We start from the raw sequence: 23,760 nt of genomic DNA, 5'->3' as shown, positions 1-23,760 counted from the left end.
AAACCAAGCAGATTGTAGTCAAAATATCAATACAGCCCATTCTTGCAGTTGCATCACTGGGTACTGTCTGTTAGAAGTATTGGAGAGCTCAAAAACTGGGAAAATGTGTACAAAACATTGGAAAATAATTTGGAAAGAAGAAATTAACTGTATAGAAAATTTGAGAAATAGAACTTTGGAAGCTGTAGAACCAGAAACAACTAAAGTCTTTAAAATGCCATTGTTTTTATAAAAGTAGAACCTCGGTAAATGACATGTAACCTCAGGTGATGATGCTTTCGCTATCAAACCCAACTCACATTCTTATGAAAACAATTTGAAGTGTTCATGAAATTTTAACAAAAAATAAAAATAATCATTGGTGTACTTGCTGTAACGAACAGTTCTTTCCGGACCCTATGCGGACAACACAATCCGACGAAGTGGGGAAACGTCATGCAGGAATACGGGGCTGAAGACAGGGGGGCGTGTCCAAGGTGCGCTGGTGCACGGGGGAGGCGTGGCCGAGGCGAACAATCCAAAAGAGTAGTCCTTAGAGAATATCCAAAAACACACGAGAAAGTCCAAAACCAGGAGATCCATCAGAACAAGAAATTAAAAACACGAAGGCCGGGTCGGAACCGGCAGACCAGGAACAGGAACAGGAACAGGAACAGGAACAGGAACAGGAACAGGAACAGGAACAGGAACAGGAACTAAAACCTTAACGGGACCAGGCGCTTCCAGGTACCGGACTCGCACTATATGGAAATCAGATGCAGAGCCCGGATGAGCGTCAGCGCCTGGCTTTTAAGGTGGGCTGGGAATAGGGAGCAGGTGCATAGAATAAAGTCTTACGTGAAAGGGCTGGAGCACCCTTAAGGAGGGGGGGCTGTAATCGTGACACCATTTAAAGAATTTATAGATTCAGAATTGTGTTATGCTTAACTAAAAGTCTGTGTTTACTTGCCATATACAGGGTAAGTGATATAGACTATGAAGACCAGATCAAAGCATTTTTCCCTGCAACTCGGGGGTGCTCTTTTTTTGCTCACACTGTACTGACCCCTTTTCAAAAAGCAGACAACAAAGACAATCTTCATTTTATTTGTTTTAGTTATTAGTTATTTAGTATAATTTATTGTTATTAGTTATTCAAATTTAGTACATTTAGTACATTTTGGTTTAATACACATTTTAACTGCTTAGTCTGACAGAACAGTTCCAGTTACACAGAAAGATCTGTAGAAGTTTATTCAACTTCTAATGGACAATAATCAATAATATTATAACAAAAAGGAGAGCAATGGCAGGGTGGGTCACACTACTGCTTCACAGCTTTTGAATCCTAGTTTTGATTTAGGATAGGTTTAGACATTTAATTAGTTTCAGATGAAATGCAGTATTTGGAATAAACCTGCTAGCTCTAGTCTGTCAGTATCCTCATCCACAGCCTATCCATTACTGTAAGACTTAACACCAAAGACAGAATTACCTCATTTTTTAGGTAGTCAAGCACGCATAGCTCACCGCCAACACAACTGTAAAATCCATCATGTGAACAGGAAGCCTCATCATGTCTTTTTGAATACCAACACTCCTTGCTGTACAGCACTCTGTATTTGAATTTCTGAATGGATATTTAATGTTTTCCATTTCATACAGTTTGTTAATGAAGCAGTAGAGTCACCCCTGAACTCCATCCTGTTATTACCCCTTACATCATGTTACACCTAATAGACCCTAAAAAGCATGCTTCACTTGGTCTGCATGTACCTTTGAACTCCAGATGTGCGTTATTGCTCATTCCGCGTGTCTGTTTTAACCATATTTCAATGCACATGAAAAATTCACATCTTTCACACTCAGCAAAACCAGAGCTGCCCACAACTCACGTACACTAAATGGTAGAAATATTAGAGCTGCTCAGACACTTCTTTCTGTTTTCACCATATCCTGCCTTCTTAAACCATAGGCTAATTTAAATTGTGCTTATCCATTATTCCCCCTTTTCACCCACCTCCCCCACCCATTTGTCTCTTCTTCTATTATGGTAAACTGCCTACTGTAAATACAGCATCGACAGCTTTATTGCCCAAGATGCAAATAGTACCAAGCAGTCAGCCTTCGTGGTTTGTGTTTTTCTTAAGCACTTGAAAGGAAGAATATTCAGATGCATTTTGATGACAAAACCCTTCATTTCATAAATTGGAAAAAGTATTATTTGTAGTTGCCTTGTTCCTTTTTGGTTGGTTATTGAAGTAATAATTGGTTTGACGTAATTGGACGGAAGACAGGTACAACTAGGAAATCAGACCCTAGAATCAGTAACTGACTCTGCAGCTATAGTACAGGGGAAACCTGAGCCAACACTCAACAACCTCAATGAATAATCTACATTGTTAATCTTATCTCCAATCTTAATACTGTAGATATTAGTATACATCATACAATATTACCTACTATTATTGTATTACTGCAATAGCTGTTTGATTAGGGGTATATATCTGGATATATCTGGATACTGTTTATTTTTTCAAATAACTGCTTGATAAACATGATTCTGTTGTCATTTATAAAATAAAGAAACATGATTTTTGGTTACATCCATTAACGCAGCACATTCTCCAAGCTGAATTGCATCAAATAAATGTTGACATGGTAACGGAATGGAAAAGGAATCATTCTAAAAGGTTTTCTAATAAGCAGGAGAAGCTAGCATTCACTTAGTAGTATCAATAGAAACTGGCATCTGCTATTAATTTGCTTTCTTAGGTTGAGAGAGAAGCAAGGTAATTGAACACTTCAGGGTTTTCTGGGAACAAGCTGGATAAAGTGGCTCTTTGAATGTTTTTTTAACATTCAGTCCTTTGTCCATGAAAACAAAGAAAGGTTCCTGTTTTGTTTACTCTGGAATTTGACGAGTTAGGAATGAAGTGCTGCAACTTTGTTAATTGTTTCGAATCAGAATGAGCCCAAAGCAGACATATTGTTTGAGCTTCCTTTTACCACTTAACTATGAGCATCCTCCTTGGAATTAAATGTGTAGACCTGATAAGCAGCTGAACATTTTCCACCCAATTCAATGAAATCTGCTACAGAGTATAAAATGCATGTAGAATATTAAGTTAATAAATTAACATATCTAAGGGACTGTATGATCTTGAGCAGGGCATGTTACTAGGGTAAAAAACAGAAAATGAATTCTCGTAATGACGACACTTGCCCTATTGATATAAAATAAAGAATCAGACTGCTACAGTATGTTCTCAGAGAGTTATAAAATCCATATTGAACCTTTCTATGCCTTGTGCACATCCATTATGAAATAGTGTTCATATTTGGGTACCATAGTGAACTTTACATTTGTTTTTTGTGTGCCTTGTTCACAGATAAAACTAAGCAATACATTCTAGAAAATGGAATATTATCACTGAACACACTAATGCATAGCATAGCTAATGCATATAATCCATGGGTTTCAATGGATTTGTTGCCTTATGTGTTGCTTTATTTTACTCTGTGTATGGTTACTATATCAACACTAATATTAGCTCTGTTTGAGATGGTGATAACCTTATAAAGACACTCGTTTGGATATTACATTATTTTATGAGAAAGAAACCAACAAAAACATTCTTTAAATCAAGGTCACTATTTACAGTACGTAAGTTACAAAAGAAGTTAATTATAGAAGAATTTGTAGAATACCACAGAAGTTGAGGCTTACTGTTCAAGTAGCTGAGCCAGTTACTGTACTCTTTGGTACTGCTGGGTGTGCCCTGTAATCCATCCTTCACTGACAGGTGGTAAGGCAATATGTCAGGTTAGTATGTATCAAGCTGAGGTTGGGTAGACTCGACTTGAAACAGTGAGAGTATGGCAAGTCAACGATAAAACAGGGAATTAAGTGATTTCCAGCTGGCTGTGGTGGCTGCAGTGTTGTAATGAAGAAACTCCACCAATGTTAACCTCCTATGGGCAACATGGGGCTTGTAGTATGAACAGGGGCACAGGAAAGGAAAACTTTCACAATCCCCCATCTCCTCCAAGTTAGTAATGAGAACTTCAGCTGATTCACAGCTGTGATTTCTAATGGGGGGATGTATAAAAAAAATGTCACAATCCAATACCATAAATTAAAAAAAAAGCACACAAGTGAATAAAAACATAAATCCACAACTAGCTGCTGGACAAAATCAGAAATCTATAACTTTCTATTGAACAAGTAAAGAATGTAGATTAGGATGGTACAGTGGGTAAACACCTACTGTGATTTCATCATATTAACCATTAAATATTAATAACCAATTTGCTTTATGAATGTTATAAATGGCCTCAGACTTCCCAAAATCAATACACATTTGAATGCAATGTCTGCTCTGTCTGATAGCTTGCTGGAGACATTACAGTTTGGCTGATTGATGCGTGGAATATCCTCTTATAATGTTTTTAATGCAAATGCATTTTGTATTCCTAAACATGTGACCCTTGTGGGAACCATATAACAGGAAAGTGAAGGTTTTTCATAAAATGGGGATGTGAACAGTTGCTTTACTGACAACGTAAGTTGTTTTACAATTGAAATTCACTTCACTTCAATTCACTGTCAATAAATTATGAAAATTTAAAATGGCGTTTTCTCAAATTTAAAACTTTGTGATCATTATATCAAATAATATAAATGAACATTCATAACTATCACTTCAGAAAATATATACAGGCATGTAATTGTTAATAAGGCATTTGGCCATTCATTTATTATAATCTGATTGAACCAAATGGCTGTAGGTCCCAGAACACTTTGCGAGTACAAAAGGTTGATTTTCCTATCTTTAGGTACACATAAGTTATACAGTATGTATAGGATTAATAGTTTTTGAAAGAACAGCCATATTTCACAAAGCATTTGACCCTAACAGCTTGGATCAGATATCAGGGTAAAAATTGATTTTTTTTTGAAACAATTAGATGGCTGAAATCTTTTGCGATTCCACCCACTCACATCATGATTTTATTGTCCATTTTGTACAATACATTGCACAGAGCAAACTTAATTGCTTTCACTAGAGAAACAGTGTGAAACTCGGTAGTTGCATGAAACTGAGTTTATGAAATGGTTGCAGTTAAGGGGGGGGCTACCTTGGTTTCTGATCAGTACATAAATACTTTTAACTTGTGAGTTCCAAGAAGCAGGATAATTTGTTTAAACTCTGATTTTATTCCTGAAAATTCAAAAGATTGTTTTGTCAATTTTGTCAATTTGAAATTGACAAAATTAATTTCTGTTACTGCTATTAGAGAGGAAAGGCAATCCACATTTTCCTGTGAAATGGACACTGCAAGAGCAGAGTCCCACACTACCAAAAGCAGATTATGTATACATCTTGAAAAGTGACACTTATCTTACTGACAACACTGCAAGCTCACAGGCACCAAGTAAATCATGGGAGTCACTGCTGTACGGCAGTCGCTTTAACAAACTCACCTTAACCTGCTAACATTTTACCCATAAAGTGTATCCATTACTCATACCAGTCAAACCTCCAGTTGAGTACCTTCACTTTTGAGCCACTTGAAAGTACCCAGGTGTGTTAACTTTTAGCTTATTGGTTAGATTTGAGATGAGAAAAACTCCAAAGCTGGCTATAAGCAATGTAATGAAACTACCAGTTCAGAATTGTGTTTTACTTGGCTTCCTTTCTTTAAATTGCAAATTAACGCTGTCCAACTCCCCTATCTCCGTAGTGACATTTTCAATTCATACATCCAAGTCACAGCATAGTGCTTGTATACTGTACATTATCGCTATGGAATCATCCATCTGTGTTCTGATAGACACAGATGAAATTAAAGATTATTGTGGCAGTCATGTATTAAAATGGTATAGTAATATAAACAGAATGCATATGCATTGGGCAGATATTGTTTTAAATTACTGTGAAGACAATACAACCTTTAACTGGTTCATTTTTAACAAATGTAATGCTTCTTGAAATTAGAAATTCCTATCTTTTGTATCTCCTATGTCTCTTGTTACAACAAAGGGTTCATCTGAGCAAAAAAAGTAGTTGGGAGCTCAATTAAGCATCTTTCATACTTCATTGATATGCCCAATGTTCCACCCAGCTTTAACATTGTGTATTGTGCCTGTGGTGTTCAAGAACCTCTTGTTACCATGAGGACCAAATTAAATTCAAAAGCCCACAATAGATGTCTAGATGTGTAACTAGGTCACCACAGTATAAGGTGTTGTGCTGATATACACTATTTTGTCCCCCGATAACCACAGCCCTTTCTGAAATGCTTCTAGCATATTCATTTTGTTCTGTTTACATTCAACACAGTTGGAATATTTATTTTACCTTTTAGTGTAGTCCATTTAACAATCAAATCTTGTTTCCATTCCTCTTTGTCAAAGCACTGTCAAATTAATCTGATTGATCAAGTGTTGGTCTACATTTGAGAGCAGAAGGCACATCCCTTGATGATTCTTTTTTTTTTAATTGGTTGTACATGTATGGATAAAATGAAGATAAGATAACTTTATTTAGCCACATACAATTTCTTGTAATAGGAATTTGTCATTTAACAAACCCCAGCTTCTCTCTCCATGAGACACAGGCAGGGAGAGAGAAGCTTGGGGTCAGAGCACAGGGTCAGACATTTATACAGCACCCCTGGAGCAGTTGGGTTAAGGGCCTCACTCAGGGGCCCAAGGGAGTAGGATTCTTTTGCTAGCCATGGGATTTGAACCACCAACCTTCCAGCCACAGGCACAGAGCCTTAGCCACAGTGCCACCGCTCCACCTGAAGGAGGTGTGGGGGTATGGATTTCTGACTAAACTAGTGTGAAAATAGAAATACTTGTCTTAGTGTTTTAAAAACATACAACAACAAATGACCTACTGTACAGTTCCTATTGGTGAACATTGCTAACTTAAAAAGTCAATTTGCATCATGAACACTATGCAGCTGTACAGACTCAGAAGTTTCTTTATATACACTTACAAACTTCTGTCCTTATTAGAATTATTTCTGGAGCTTAAGTACTACAATTCAAAACAGATTAACACTTCCTGGCACCACATTTAAAATGTTTATCTGCTATGAATTACCAATATTAAGCAGTCACAAGGTGCAAAGACATTGTTTTTCTTCTGCTTATATACTGTATGTCCACTCCTGTGTCTGTAGACCACTTGTGTCATCAGGAAAGGTTAAGGAACCATTACCGCTTCAATTACAGTACCATAATCAAAATTAAACTCAGAGTATTAAGACTAAGTTTTAAATGTTTTGTCGCAGTAGTGATTAACATCTCTTTTCTGTCTGTTTTTATCCTAAAATTTAAGTACTTCCAAAATTAAAAAAGCACTGTTTTGCTACTAGTTTTAGATATTGCCATCCACAATACAGTATTATATATAAAATTAATATGATAATTCAATCACAGTGTGTTACGTCCCAGTGTGTGGTCCGTGTGTGTTTTGTTGCTCTGTTCCACACTTCCTGACCTTGATTGTTCTCTCCCCCATTGGTCCATCATTACATCATTGCTTCTGTGTGATGTCATCATCAATCAGTTTCTCAGCCATTCAGAGTGCAGCTTATTTAGTATATTAGTTGGAAGTTTTCTGAATTAAGGGACCTTTTGTTTGACTTCAGTCCTGCTTGGCTTTGGTTTCGTTTCACTTTGCTTCGCTTCGCTTCGCTTCGCTTAGTTAGTGTGTATTTGTACAGCTTCGGCTTTGTTATTTTGTTGGTTTGTGTTTGTCTCTTTGTACTTTCGCATGTTTGTGTGTTTATCCTTGTTTAGCCATTACCTTGCCCAGACATATTGTATCAGCCTCTGTGTTCTTTTGCACCCTGTTACTTGTGTCTACTCTCATTTTCCCTTTGGTATTTGTAGTTCACTTGTGTATTTGTGTGAACTTTTGTGTACAGGGTTAGTTTAGGTTGTTGGGTACATTCCACACATGTAGTTGATTTTTTGCATTAGTAACACTAGTTTAGTATGGGTGAGTGCCATTTGTCTTGCATGATTTTGGGTAGCTAGGGTGTTTGAAGACGCCGAAGACCGTGTGTTTCGGGTTTTCTTTTGTAGTTAGGTTAGCTTTCCCTCACTTTCTTAGCAAGCTCCATTTTGTTTGTTATTTTCTTTTCTTGGCACCACTCTAGTTCCTTTTCACTTTGTGTTATTGTGTCTTATTAAGTACAAGTCACTTATTCACCTTAAAATAATCACTTTTGCCTTAACCCTTGTTGACACGCTTCCTAGTCCCTCACCAGAACCCACCTGCATCCAGAAATTATCATAAAAGTTACACCCCTGTAGCCATAGACACTTGAGGTTGTAACAGTGACATAAATAAAAAAAAAGAGTGGTGAAACTATCTAAGACAGATGTGAGAACAGTTAAGGCCTGATTAGTAATAAATTCGTTTTTAGTAACAAGAATCATATTAAAGACTTTGTGTAGTTCTCAATTCATAAATGATCAAATTTGCTTGTTGTGTCTTTGATAATAATAGTTTTTGTATGGCAGTCACATATTTTCCAATCAATGAAATAGATTTTAAAACTGTTTTTGCTACTGTAACCTTAGAAATAGTGTATAGTACTGAAACGCTGCTCCCTGGCCTTGCTTTAAAATTTTAATACTGTATAACAGCTTTGGATGCTATGCCATTACTGGTCAGGCTCATTAAGTGGTCTTCTAGTGTCCATAGTGCTGCAGAAACAGCCTATGTAACTCTTTACTCTAATGTACTGATTTTTATTGGCATTTTCAGTATATCCCATGTTTTAGGATATTTCCAGAATGCCTAACAAAAAATTAATTTAACTTCTTTTGGAACTCTGGTTGCACACACTGTACATGCCCTGTTTATGGAGGGATTGTGATTTTAAAGGCATTCAGACATAATCCTACAGATGAGGGCTTCATATCATTGGTTCCTCAGCCAAGTAAAGATACCAAATGTCTGAACCTTAGGGTTAGGGTTAGGAAAGGGGAACAAAACTCTTTCTCCCAGATTTTCTCTAAGACGGGACCATCTGGAACAAGGAGGGCTGCACAACCGAAACCCTCCCAGTTTATTTTCTGATGTTCAGGCCTTGTGGAAAGATAGTATCAAGATTTTTGATCCGCTCCATTTCCTTTTTCTTTCTTTCTGTCTTTGACCAGTTGGGGTTGCTCTCCAGTCCCATGGCCTCCAGCTCTTCCAAACCGTGCTGTAGGAAATGTGCTACCAGGTGAGTGCTCCTTTCCAGCTGGCTCCGGATGGGTTAGGGTTTGGATTCTTGTGCCAGTCGGGTTCGGATGGAGTTACCTGTTTCCCCCACATAGGTCAACCTGCAATTTTTGCACTGGATGCGTTACAGCGTTATTGGTGGCGCCTTTTGCAACTGGAAGATTTTGTTGTTTTGGTTTATTGTTTTCTGTTTGAAGTGTTTGGCTCTTGGTGTACGTGATCTGCTTTGAACCGGTTTTAGCTTGCTTTTGGACTAAATAATCCTGAAGGTTTTTCTGTTTTCTCTTTGTTCACCATGACTTGTTTTTTTTTATTGATTTTCTTTAATTCTTGCAATCATCCTTCGTACTTTAAATTTTTTGGATTGTGGATGATCGGTGCTCATTTCATTAGTTGTAATCCATAATGTCTGTAGAGGAGGCCTTTCTCTAGTCAAGGTTTCCAGTGTCTAAGAAAGCTAAAGTCATCTTCTGCACACCAAGTCCTCATTCAGGTATTGTGCTGTTTATCTAGCCACATCATAAATCATGGGAATAGCCACATTGTGCAAGCAAGAAGAGTCATACTGGCCATGTAGGAACAACACTCCTTATTTGCCTATTAGTATGTGGATACAGCAGATGTACCTCATTTTAACCAAAGTCTAAATCAGTAAACTGGTACTAGAATAACTCATCAAGTGTAGAACGATTACAGGATTTTGCCAAATAACCCCTCTGGGCTCAGACCCGGATACTGTATATTGAGCCTTTTCTATTTTATTGATTAGTTTGTCTAATGTCTAGTTTGTCTGGTATGATTACTTTTTGCCACATCTTTCCAGTATTACTTAAATTAAATTACTTTGCTTTGTTGCAGACTTCATTCAGATTTGAGTTTTCCACAGTGACATATACAGTAGATCCCATTAGTGAAGCCAGAAATATTGTTGACACATGGATGTTTTCTCTCAACTCAGCAACTTACAGTATTTCCGTAGCTCTTTCACAGTTGTCGTTGTCTTAATGGTGACATCCCTAAACAGTTTCCTCCTTGCCCAGTTGCTCAGTTTGAAGGCAAAGCCTTATCTAGGCAGTCTCTTGGTGCCCTTCAACTTCTTACTGATTGAGTTCACCATGCTCAAAGGGAATTTTAGTAGTTTTAGTGAATAATTTTATACACTTCTCCCGATCTGTGCCATTATACAACTTTATACAACTTTAAACAACTTTAACCCCGAGTTTGTTAAAAGCTCCTTGGCTTTCAAGGCTAAAAGTCTTGGTCAAACTGAACTGCCTAACAACAGGACCTCACAGAGACAGGTGTATTTATTCTGAAATCACGAGAAACATTATTATTACATACAGGTAGGGTCCTCTATTTTGTACTTCATTAATGTAATATTGTGCACCTAACTTAACGTAGATTTGCCATAGCAGAGTGTTTCTGTACTTATGCAGTACTGACTCTTCCATTTTAATTTCACATTACTTATTTCTTTTTGTTTTTGGCTTTGAATTTTTGTGGTAGATTGGGTCTATAACCTGTATTAATTGCTACTTCAAACCGTCATGACTACAAGCTTTAAAGTAATTAAATTATAAAAAAGTATGCAAGGGATTGAATACTTTGCAAAGTGCTTCCCCAAGTTTGTTTTAAGACGAAAATCAGTTTGCTTATCTGTGTGATGTACTGTATGCTTATATTTGTATGGCTGATAAATACATGTAATCAACCTGTACATGGCAGGTAACATTCCTGTTGTCCCATGATGAATATGTGCTAGCCCAGTGTATAGGAAGTTGTGCAGATAGTTCATTGAAGCAATGTTCATTTAGCTCAGTTGTTAAACTTGAATCTTTAATGATAAATCTACTTTAAATGCAAACTCATAAAAGCAACATAATCTGCATGAATTGTAATTGATTTCCAAGCATTTTAAAGGAACTGTGTGCCCTTTTTGATAGAAGCACAACTGACAGCTGATGTAAACATTTTTAATAATACAGTTAATTTTAGAAACTAAAAATGAGTGTAATTTGTGCCAGTGAAAGGCATTGGTTTAGTGGTGTTGATGATTCCGGGTTATTGTGCCCCTGAATCTGCTCATTCAGTCACTAGTCACCTAGGATACAAAATTTGACTTATAATCGTAAACACAGATGGCTAGAAGAGTGGTTATGGTTGAATGGATCATTTAAATACTTCCTTCCTAATGAAATATTTTCTGCACTTTGTTGAAATGAACATCTTGAATGATCCTGAACATCCATTGATTTAGATCTCCCAGACTTAAAATACCCTTAAAAATGTAATTTTTGTTTGCATTCTTTGAGGCTACCTTGGGCTTATCTCAACACCTGCATGTCACATTTTACACTTCATGGAATTTAAAATTCACTCCAGTTTCAGGCACTTGTGTGATCATTGCATTGCACAGTAAGGTCTGGTCACAGGCGTTAACAGTACCTTTCAAAAATGGCAGTACTATCATTAATTCGTTTTTAGCATTTGTATGCAGATTCTGTTCAGAATCAGGAGAAAAATATAAATAAAATATGCAGACAAGGCTGTTGCTGCTAAACCATAATAAATTGCTAAACCACAATACAGTTCTTTAAACAAAGATTTTCATAGCAATGCGTTTAAAAGAGTTTGCTTTAGACACACAATCTATCGTAAGACATAACACTTTTATTAAATACACTGTATTACAAGAGACTTTTTTCCATTTCATTTTGAGAAGCTGGTCACATGGTACACAAATAATAATAATATACTGATATTCAGGCATTGGGTACAAATCAGCCAAGATGCAATGGATAGCTGGAGCAATGAATGCCTGTAACACACTGCAAAAAATCTACTAAAACGGTAGCACAAAGACATCACATATGTAAAGTACAGCATTTGTAACCTTCTATGTATGTAAATAGTAATGCCTTTTAGAATTGTTCTCATAAATAAAAAAAAAAGAATTAAAGAACACAATATACAGATACATTCAAAAGAAGAGATTGTTCTTTATGCCAAATCACAGTTTTTCATTTCAAAGAAAAGATTAAACAGAACCAGAGCTGGGGGCAAAACCCTTGCACTTCCAGCCTGTGATGCTTCTTCCAGTACGTAGTCTGTCGGATGAGACAATGCCTTGTGTTATGTCAGCAGGTTTCTTGTCACTGTTTTTAAATGCTACTTTAAAAATCTCATGGACACCTGGCAGATGAGCAAAACTGTACACACTGTAGGAACAAACAATATATTACAGAGTTTCAGTGTTCGTTAACATCAAGAGAATACAATACTGCTCCGCTCTCCAAATAAGGATAAAAAGAAAGGCCTGCCATTTTGTAGCGCACAGGAACTTTCGAATCTGGTAAATGCAATTTAAAAAGCTTGTTTTCTTCAATATAGTGCAAACTTACTTCTCTATAAATACTGAACTTGCCAAAGCATACAAGTGTTAGACATTTTATATAGTACTATTACGATTGTGCTGCATCAGATACAAGGGGATACATTTGTCTTTAATACACAACAAGGGCTTTTTTTAATCAGGCTGATGGTAAATGCAAAGACAGAACATTCAATAGATTGTATGAAATCATTTACAAACAACTGTTACCACTGATATTACTTTGGCCTAATAAGCATTGTGCTGGTTAAAGTTACCTCAAGATGCTCAGTAATAGCCTTATATATTGCCACTGGACCATGAGAATTTTTATCAGTTTTATTCATCTGCTGTCACACATTTTGCATTGCCTTTGACCTGTAACAGTGTGCTACGGACAGAATTTACTTTTAAGGCTTTAAGACCTGACACTTAACCCTCATCTCAGCCCTGGTCAACCAAAGTGCTAAATACTGATTAAAAAATATAATACATTACTCTGTCAGAATATTAGTGTCTTTAGCAATCTTATTTAATAATAATAATAAGAAGAAGAAGAAGAAGAAGAATATAAAAATCTCAAAGATGTAACAGTGTCCTCAAATGTTACCAGCTATTTGTCAATCTTTGCAATGTGTCCACCTGGTAAACATTTTATACATTTGAATACATTATATAATGATAAACCCTTGCTTTACCTGTGCTATAAAACAGGAGAAAAAAAATAAAATGTAAAAAAATCAGTAGTTTTCATGTAACAGGTATTCTTTTGGATACAGCATCTACTAAAAGATTAGATAGGAAAAATGAGCAAATTGAAATGCAAATTATTCATAAAATTGCAGATATGTATTTACATTTAGATTTAGCAGCAACTACTATACTGTATGTCGCTCTGCAATCACCAGCTGGGCTTGTCAAGTGTGTCACGAACAGCACTGCCCTCATCTATTCTGCGCTGAAGTAAGGATGTCTTACTATTCAGTGGCTGCCAGGGGTGTTGCAAGTACAGCACATTTTTACAAAAACAAAACAAAAAATGTATATATACAATTTAATTGCATATCTACAGACACACAATACATGATATAGTCTTACTACAAGGTCATTATGCCAGTAGAAACTCTACATTCTTGTCAATGCTTTTTGTCACCTTGAAGTGGAAGGGGATAGGAAGTGCAAACAAAGTGAAAGCTGAATATAAACTTTTCCTTGAAAATTGTCTAACAGCCCACTCTTAACTCATATGTAGCTGTGTGGTTCTTCCACGGTTCTTCTCTGTTTTATACCAATCTCAAAACCAGAGGAGGCACTTAGCCACACTGATGGAATTAATTTTCTTATTATCAAACAATGGTGTTATCCAGCATTCAGAAACAGTATAATTATATACAAGTACATCTGATTGAAGACATAATGAATACTCAAAAAATAATTGGCTGTTGATTGAACTAATTGAATTTTTGCTCTCTCTGTGTAGAGCTTTACCACGAGAGACAAGCAGGCCTCTCAGAAAAGTGTAAAGTTTCTGCTCGTTCAAAAAAGGGAAAATTTGCCCAAAAGACCTAATTCTAGAAAATACCTGGCTCCTAACATTATTGTTGCTGAAAGTTTCCTTATATTAGAAATTCTGGTGAAGTATAGGCATATTAAGAATGATAAGTATTTAGTATCTATTTTGTTAACTGGCAAATCTCCCCTTCCTGCATCATAATGTCTTACAAACATCCCATTCCCTTCAGCAAGTAATCGGTTTTAGTTTAAAAATAAAACATTTAATAATACCATAAATAACTGTCACGCTACATTAGTTATTGTACAGTGCAGGTCAAACAAAATAATGTCCAATTGTTAGCTTAGTTCAATGGACAGAACCCTGCTGATACCAGCTACCTAGCATTAAAAGATAAAAAATATAGCTAACTTTGAAGAAGCATGAAATCCACATACAATAAGCATATGGCACTACTGCACTGCATGGTAGTTGTGCAATGCTTGATGGATTTTCTATTCTGCTACTCAAAGCAACTCTACCTCCAGTATATTCTTTCTTTACCAATACTTTCAAAACGCTAAAGAGACATGTGCTTTTATTCAGTAAAAGTTGCACGGTATTTAAAATACTGAAATGCCTCATATTCATTGGCATCCACCCCTGGAATGAGTTTAATTATTGATTAATTATTTATAAATATATATAAAAGATAATTAATTATCTTTTGCTTGTTCACGCAATGAACTACAGTTTAAGAAAAATATAAAATGCTTCAGTGAAATAAATTAAGGGTGCTTACAAAGGAACTGTTGACACTATTAAAATAATGCATTACAATCTGGAAATCCAATGAAAAATGATTAAATAATACAGTGCAATAAGCAACAATTTTAAGCCATTCAAAAAGGAGAACAGAATGATGATCCTTCCCAGCATCATTTATTTTTCAAAGTCACATTGTTTTTCTGACATAGCTTATTTCCAAATTACTATCACAAACAGATTTCAGTGTTGGTTTTGAAATTTAAAAGTGTCTGAATGCTAGAGATTGATGTGGTAAAGAGCTAAACTTCACAACTACTACTATGCATTTTTTGCAGCAGTGGATTCATGCTCTGCATGTCAGGAAAATTACTGAAGGATTCTGAGAAAAGAAAACCATAGCAACTGAGGTGTGGTGTTAAAATCAGATTTCTATATGACATAGATCAAATGTTAATTATGAAAGTGATTTCTACATCCATAGGGAACAAAATATTTTTGCTCATAGAATTTAAAATATGAAATATCCAAATAGCAAATCAGAATTCACTATCTTCCTATCACATTTAAACAACATAAAGCCATTTATCCGCCATTATTATGACCTCCATTAGCTTTTCTTAATTAAATGTTAAACTATTATGGATAGCTTTGTCTTTAAATAGTAAGTTACCCAAGCAGTGACAAGAAAAAAGAATATTAGACTATAAAGACCATGCAAAATTTAATTTTGCACCATTAAATAAAGGGCAATAACTTTAAAAGATGCATTGCAACAAGCAGATTTTTGGATATTTTGTCAGGGCATTTACAAGTGCTGTATTATAGAATTCCCCTGCTTCCAGTGGCTGACCCAGAATTAAATTCTGTGCAGTAGTCCAAGCCTGTAGTTCAAAATGATTGTCAGGAAATTGTGGTCATTATTACAGACAAATGTAGTTCAGCCTCTAGTTCTGCTATTGTATACGTTTTTATTTGTTCTATGCTTTTTTGTAATATCACTGTTGTTTTCCCAAAAAGGAGAAGCTTTTTAAATGATACAATTATGCAAATACTCCCGAAGTCGTAAGACCCAAGTAGACGTTGCATATTTCCTGGGGATGTTCATCTACCAGAAAGCAACAGCAAACCTACAAAGTCCTAGACAGGGAATAAAGTAAAATTTTCCTTAAGATAACAAAATTGTTTCCTGCTTTCAACTTTGTACATAGTACTGTACCACAAAATGTCCTTTCATGAGTCAAAAAAGAAAAAGCCAAAGTTTAGATGAATCCCTATAATTGTTGGTATTTACAGCAGATTTTTATTGTCAGTTTTCCCTTTATTCATCCCAGTCGAAGGCAAGAATACGAGAAGGCAATTTTCATTACAGAGGGCGAATATGAGTGTCTTCAGAGGAAAAAAAAACACTCACAATCAGATATAAGGCCTTTTGTCTATGTAGAGTTATGATGAGGCAGAAGCAGGATCGATAAGAGAAAGTTAACACTGGTCAATAATGCGCCTGCACATGGGAGAATTTATGGAGGTTGCCCTTTGAAAAAGCTTCTCCTCGCCTTCTTCATTAACACCATCGGAGATAAGAGCTGGATTTCAGCTGCACTCACAACTATATCCCACACACACATGCCTGCATACACACATACATTTACATACACACCCAAAGTACTCCATACACACAGAGGGAGAGGCAGTGATGAGAGTCTAGCCCAGGATATCCAGGTATACAGGTGAGGCCTTTGCCAGGTTTAGAAGGAGGCTGTGGATCTCTTTGATGTTCAGCCTCATATGGGGCTCACGCTGCCAGCAGCCCAGCATAAGGTCATATACTTCTTTTGGGCAGGTTCGAGGACGCTGCAGGACACGGCCCTGAGTGATGCATTCAATCACCTGTATTTGAAGGGGAAAAAGTATAAGTATTTCCTCCCTGAATAACATAAAGCCAAAGGTATGCTCATCTTTACAAGTGATGCACTGTGATGCACAGAGCCTTTATTACAAGCAGGTCAACCTGAGCTGGTTATAACTCAAACAAACATAACAGACTTGCTTACACCTCTTTTGACAATCAAATCTGTCGGCACAACATTCTTTTTTTTTTCCATTCAATGCAATGGAATCTCATGGCAACAATGACTCATAGTTAAAGAAAAAATTAAATGACAATGAAAAACAAAATAACACAATATTGGAGGTATTATGTTTTCTATTTCCCTACTCAAAATCTGTCTTAAAGAATTATTTTAAGACACTGATATTTAATATTTAATAAGTAATTATTATCCAAAATTAAGGTAAATACAAAACATATAAAAGGCATCTTTGGTTGTTTTCACCTTATTTATTTTCCAGTATTTTAGGAGCCATAGGGATAAAGACATTTTTCTAAAATGCATTAGTGTTTAAGATGTGTTTTCCAAATACATTACCTGTACGATTTAGTGCAAGTGTCATAATTGTAGTGTCACAACTGCAGGTAGCTTTAGTATATGGCATTTTAATATTTGTGAAATTTGAAGAAACTCTATCCAAATTTTCTATCCCATCTTAAAGGAATGTGTGGAAATAATTATTCATCCAGGACATAGCCTCAAAAATGAACAACCTCTACCTAACATTTCTTAAAAACATACTCCAACTGTTTAGGACATCACATGACACAACCTATTTATTTGTGAGACCGGCAATGCAAGTTCATCAACTTGTTGTACTATTGTAATTGAGCAACACTATAACTTGTGGAAGTCTGTTACTTATGCACTAACCTCATTGTTAGAGAGTTGGTACCATGGTTGCTTGCCATATGTGAAAATCTCCCATAATACAACGCCAAGGCTCCACACATCACTCTCTGTAGTGAACTTCCTGTACATGATACTCTCAGGTGGCATCCAGCGGATAGGCAGCATTGTGTGACCTCCGACCTTTAAAAATAAACAAAAAGATTAAAGCATTTTGTCGTGTTTAATTGTTAAGGTACATCCCTTTAGAAACAACATTTTAATAACATTAGTAAATGATGATTGGATGAAGGAAAATTCTGACTGTGTCAATATTAAAAACTGGAATTTTTCCCTGTGTTTGGAAACTTGGGTATAAAGGGTAAACTACAAGGTTATTATCAGAGACTCATGGCAAATAATAGCACTGGCCTTTGACTATAAATGAGAGTGAGAGATACAAGGTAACTGCTTAAAAAATGACAGTAGATAATGACATCATCCCTAAGATCACAGTGATTAAAATCTCCTGGAACAGAGTGGAAGCTACTGTACTTATGAAACAAAAGCTTCAACTTCAACTGCTTTCTCCATAAAAAAAGCTAAGAACATGAAAATCAAGGAAAGAACTGAAATTAAATGCTATATTGTTAACAAAGCACATTAAATGGAAACAAGACATAAAAACTCAGTATAAATTAATGTTTACATGCATGATGATCCTGCTTGTTTCTTACTCATCCAAGCACTCCATCAAGATTTTATTTATGAAAGATGCTAGTGAATTGCATTTTATAATGTGGTATACAGCTATTTTGGTGAGTGTAATTTTGTGAATTACAATAAATTACAATAAAAGACAGGTAAAGAAAAAGCTCATTATATACTGATGAAAGAAGATTTATAATGTAACTCCATTTAGGAAGGTTAACCTTGGTTAATTTTCTTGATAATAAATCCTTTCCTAATAAACAACAAAATATATTAACATACTTCTATTATCTTTCAATTGACATAGTAGCCAGAACTACTGTCATGTTATAATTACTTCACATCAATCCATTAGAAAGCCACTAATTCTAGACTAGAGCTCACCTGGACTACACTTTGGACAGCACACATTCTTCAGCACGCATACACAAAAGCTTAGAGGAACTATAAAGAGAGACCAATTAACCTGTCTTTGGGAAGTAGGCAGAAACCAGAGTAAACAGAATTTTGTCTTATTCCAGAATCAGATTCAAGAGGTATGAGACATCAGCCCTAACCACCACGCCTCCCTGCTTTACAACAATCTGTGATAATTGCACAACGTGACACTATAGCCTTTATACCTTCACCACTGGAAAACCTAGCTGTTTGGCAGTTTATTTAAACCAAAATCCATCTGCCATTTGTAATTACTATGGTTTACACTAAGCAAATTGGTAATTTATCAAATGTACAGTACCTACGTCACATGGATGCTATCCTTGTCCCAATACTATAACTTTTGTTTTCTAAAATAGAATTAATTCATCATACTTCATCCCAAAACAGCTGCCACTTACTGAAGACTGAAAGCCAAAGAGAAAATGAGCACATTTTTTATAATTAGCTTTAAATATTGATGTTTCCATTTCAGGGTTTTTTGTTTGTTTTTTTTAACACACAGTTCATGAATAAAAGGTCAAGTGCATTTAAAAGATGATTAATTGTTACAAGATTCTGGTCTCATAAAATATTAAGACAGAGCTATTAGGCTTGCTTGTAATGCTCATGATTGTCAGGTATAAGCTGTTTCGTTGATTAAAAAATACCACATGCCCTTACTTCTCATGGGGATGTCTTATACCACAAATATTAATGTACTCTACCCACAATCTCACTTATCCTTACCCATAAAAAGTGAGAATTTCGTGGTATGACCTCTTGACTGTGACAAGCTACAAATGTTATCTCGATACTATTCATCATTGTAACAATCTTTGGGTTGACATCTGCATTGTGTAATAGCCCCTGTTGTGTACAGCTCATGCAGATGGAAGCTACCATATTTGTGTCTGTCTACCTACTTGCTACAGAAAAAGAATCCCTGTTCTATATTGTACTCTACTGCCCTCTGTTTCTATAGAAACAGTGGGTCTGTGAGGGGATAACAGAATTTGCATTTAAATGGCAGTTTAAAAATATGCTGTATTAGTTTTTGACACTGCATGTCTTAGAATCACAACATTTGATTATAGTTGATAAAAAAACAGACATTTTGGCAGGGGGGCATGTAGCGGTAGGCTCCCCCTTCGATCAATCCGGGGAATATTTCTAATGCTGAACTGATGCACCTGCTTTCTCCACTACCAGAAACCTTATTCGTGATAAGGTTAGCAACAAACTGCAGCCCTTCTCCGCTGTTGATTAAAGCACGCATGTGTTGTAATGGGTCTACTGGTCATTCCCTTCATCTTACAACTCAGCAACAAAATGCTAATTTTTCTGCAGCAGTATAACGGCAAGGCAGTAGAAAAAGTATTATATAATTTGCAAGAAACTCCAGTTACCCACGCAAACCAGTCTGTTTCACAGAGATTGCAGAACGAAAAAGCAGAATTTGCCCCAGTGAATCAGCTTCAGAAAGTGCTAATGAAACACTACCCACAAAATCTTTTCCAAAATACATTTTTTTTCTCTGCTTTGATTTTGAACTGAAATGTCATTTATTTACTTAATAAATAAGCTGGAGTAACCATGGGGATTCTTTTGTAACGTGTATTATTAAAGTCAAATAAATTACCTTCTATGATCAAGTCAAGAAAATGTGATAAGTAATATTAATTTCATGGAAGATGGAATCTGAAAAAAATATTATAAGGAATACCACAGTAAAATAACACATAATAAGAGCGCAGTAGGTTTTGACAAAATGGTGGTTCTTGTTGGAAACCACATTTGCCAGAATGACCTGAGAAAACTTGGTGAAAAAAATGATTGATCAGGTGACATTTAAAACCAGGAAGCTTTCAGTGGTTGGTCTACATGTAATATCTGGGGAAAACATCAATTCCTCCAGGTTGTGCTGCATCATAGGGAGGAAGGAAGGCAGCATTTGATGGACTGTGGAATTCGGGGTTGACGTTTTTTTTTTTAAATTAGTTTCAGAGAGAGTTTTTTGTTTCAAAGCAGGTAAGCATCTTATGGACTGGTTGTTTATAGAGAGGGCACTGAAGATACAGTATTTAGATAGAGCTCAAACAGGGGCTTAGAGATGTTTTTATGGTTTGTTTTGGAGTTTCCACACTCTGTAAAATGAAGACTAGTTTTTATATGGCTGTGTGTGCGTCTGTTTTCCCCGAGATCCTCCTTTTCCCAAGATCCTGCTACAGCACCCTATCCCTGGGTATGCCATAATATCTATTAAATTTGCTTGCCCTAAAAGTATTTCTGTGAAAGTAATTCCTCAAATTGTGTTATAGGACAATTATAAGATTAATCCCATGTTGGAAACAGCAACAAAAAGTAGAAAAAAATGAAAAAATTGAAAAGAGACCAATAACATTTACAACCCAGGTCATGAAATGCATTCTCTCTCTCTCTGGTTGCCACTGGTGCTAATAAACACAAAGCAGAGTAACAGCACAAGAACCAGGCCTCCTGGGATAGTAGGACACTCTCCAATGACCATCACAAGATAAGAATGAAGATAAGGACAATAGGATCCCATCTTATCTGAATGCACTTCCACAGCAGCCTGTTGCTCCCAGTATATCAGGAATAAAGTCAATTATCAAGTCAACAAATCCCATTATGGTTTAATCTTGATCAGAGTGACCGTAATGTCCTCAGTTCTGTAAAAATAAAATGGCCTGCACTTTGCAACAGTTTTTGTACATTGTTATTTAGTAGTTGGTTTGTAAATAACCAAAAATGGAATGCCAATGAAGGAATGACAATAATAATTACATTACTTGTCAATTAAGGTGTTTAATATGATGGTCTGCACTTTGGATCAAGAGCATTGAAGCTTGTTTATTTAAAAACGAAAGTATGCCAGTTTTTGTTAACACATTTTTGAAAGCTTAGTAAAAATTCATAGTTCTAAAGTCTATTCAATATACATTTTTACAATAACAATCTTTCACTGTGCAAGAAAATCAGTGGATCACTTCATCATCATCATCATCATCATGTTCTCTGCATTTATATTAAAGCAAACATTAATTACAACTATAAATGGTGCCTACTTTTTATGTTTAGCTCTTTGGTCGGCAACTGAGAATTATATTTTAATGTTACTGCATAACAGGCTTATGGTACTTAAATCATGTTTATATCCCTATTTGCTTTTCTTTTAGTAAAGATAGTCTCCCACAGTTGCCTAATGCCCATTATGTGCATTACATCACCTGCAATACAAAATTATGCACCAATTTAGAATAATGGCCTGAAACTGTGGCATGTCCATTTTACCCATTGCTATTGATTTTTCTGTTAATAATTTATTGTAACCCACATTCTAATATGCTGTATTAAATAGGATATTAGATCAAGGTAGAATCCACCTCATTTCAAACATAGCTACAAACAGATTTGAAACAGCTTGATTTTCTCTCTATATTTAACCTTACTTAAATGCAGTTGCTTATTGAATTTGTATTGTTGCTGGTGATGAGGATGCTGGATGCTGGTGTTAACACACTCTGATTTATCCATTAAACAAAAATTAGCTCATTTTAACACAGAAGCAAATCTAGTTAAATTGTTTTTTTATATATAGATTTATTAAGCATTATGGTGTTCCTGGGAAGTGGAAAAAATACCTCAGATTGCTGTATCATTCCTTTTGTTGCAAAAAGCCATGAAACACAGACTACTCTTGCGGAACACACTGCTACACAGCCATGGCACTGCATACTAATCGGAGCTCTTTAATGACTTTTTTTCTCTGAATCGTCTGATACATCCCTGCTCCTATAGCAGCCGAGGTTTGCTGCCATGGAAACCGGGCCTCCAAATGCGCAAAACCCCCATATCAACATTTACAGTGTATTCCACTGGTGAATTTCGTAGAGAAGGGAGGGTCGCAGGCTGGCAGGCTGCGTTTGGAGATAAAATATCCAATAACATTGCAATAGGAAATGAATTTGCTTTTAATTAAAATTAATAGCGTTAGAAAGGGACTGCCTTCTGCAAGTGTGCGGAAAGCAGGTTTAACCCATTAAGCAATGCGTCCTGCATTCCTAATTCCTAATCATTTAATTCCAATATTAACAATTTAGTTTAGAAGTTAGACACTGAACTAAAGATCCACATTTTCTCTTCAAAATTGTTGCAAATTTGACAATTTCTATTACATTTATGCAATTGAATAGTAAACATTCTGATTGTTCGATCAGTGTTTAGAAATAATATGTTCTACATAACTACCCTATTTTGTTATTCGCATGCATTAAAGTTTTAAATAAGAAATTCAAATAACAAAATTATTTTTTTTTCTTAAAGTTCGTAGCATTACTACTTTGATCAAATAAACGGTAATTAAACACACAAGTCATAAAAGTCTGCACTGCAAATTTATCTTTATATAAATAATCATGTTTAGGATAAAGCTTATGAATGAAATTGATGCCATTTTTCAAATTGGTGATTTTATCACACATCAAGCCTGAGGTACAGTATCAGTGCATTACAGCAGTTATTGTATGTTGTTTAGATCTTCCCACAAAGTTAGAAAGGTCATGAATTCAACCCCAAAAAAGTGGTGCTTAAGGGTTAAATCTTAACAAGTATTAGCCAGCTCAGAAAATGCATGTTATTCAGAGTAGAGTGTGCCAAACAGTAGGCGTTTGTGAAAGATTGAAGGGGAAAAATGAAAAAAATAATCTAGCAAAAAAAGCATAACCAAAACTGAAGTACCACATTTTTATTTCTCCTTTAGAATGACGTTAAACTGAAGAAGGCTGAGAATCTACACGAGCTATTTCCTGAAAGATGCCAAGGTATCAGTTTCCACAATGTGGAAGGGCAGCTTGTTCCAGACTCCCAAGACCATTTATGCAAAAAGTGTCTCTGTTTTCAGTTTTAAGTAAACTTCCCCATTGTTTCCATTTTAATCCCCTAGTTCGTATTTCACCATTGACTCTCAAGAAATTCACTGGTGTGACTTTGTCAGTGGCTTTGAGCATAGTGAGTATGTGTCTT

The 23,760-nt window shown here is 35.8% G+C and overlaps 1 protein-coding gene and 1 long non-coding RNA gene across 7 annotated transcripts in view; one reads left to right on the top strand and one right to left on the bottom strand.

Moving 5' to 3' along the window:
- Positions 1 to 2,694: 2,694 nt before the first annotated feature.
- Positions 2,695 to 23,637, top strand: LOC107079428 (uncharacterized). Its single transcript, XR_001480386.1, has 3 exons — positions 2,695 to 2,771; positions 9,170 to 9,237; positions 23,498 to 23,637. It is a non-coding gene; the product is annotated as an uncharacterized lncRNA (long non-coding RNA).
- The window catches only part of ntrk2a (neurotrophic tyrosine kinase, receptor, type 2a), a 91,044-nt gene continuing 79,173 nt past the window's right edge, over positions 11,890 to 23,760 (bottom strand). For all 6 annotated transcript variants that reach the window (XM_069187333.1, XM_015363584.2, XM_069187334.1 and 3 more), the window contains 2 exons: positions 17,632 to 17,790; positions 11,890 to 16,756 (listed from right to left, as the gene is read on the bottom strand). In XM_069187333.1, the coding sequence (XP_069043434.1) occupies positions 16,571 to 16,756; positions 17,632 to 17,790 (345 nt within the window). In that variant the 3' untranslated portion in view covers positions 11,890 to 16,570. The remainder of the gene's footprint in view (positions 16,757 to 17,631; positions 17,791 to 23,760) is intronic.

This window comes from Lepisosteus oculatus, chromosome 3 (genome assembly GCF_040954835.1).
Source record: "Lepisosteus oculatus isolate fLepOcu1 chromosome 3, fLepOcu1.hap2, whole genome shotgun sequence".
Classification (NCBI taxonomy): Eukaryota; Metazoa; Chordata; class Actinopteri; order Semionotiformes; family Lepisosteidae; genus Lepisosteus; species Lepisosteus oculatus.
This window is presented reverse-complemented; position numbering and strand designations above follow the sequence as displayed.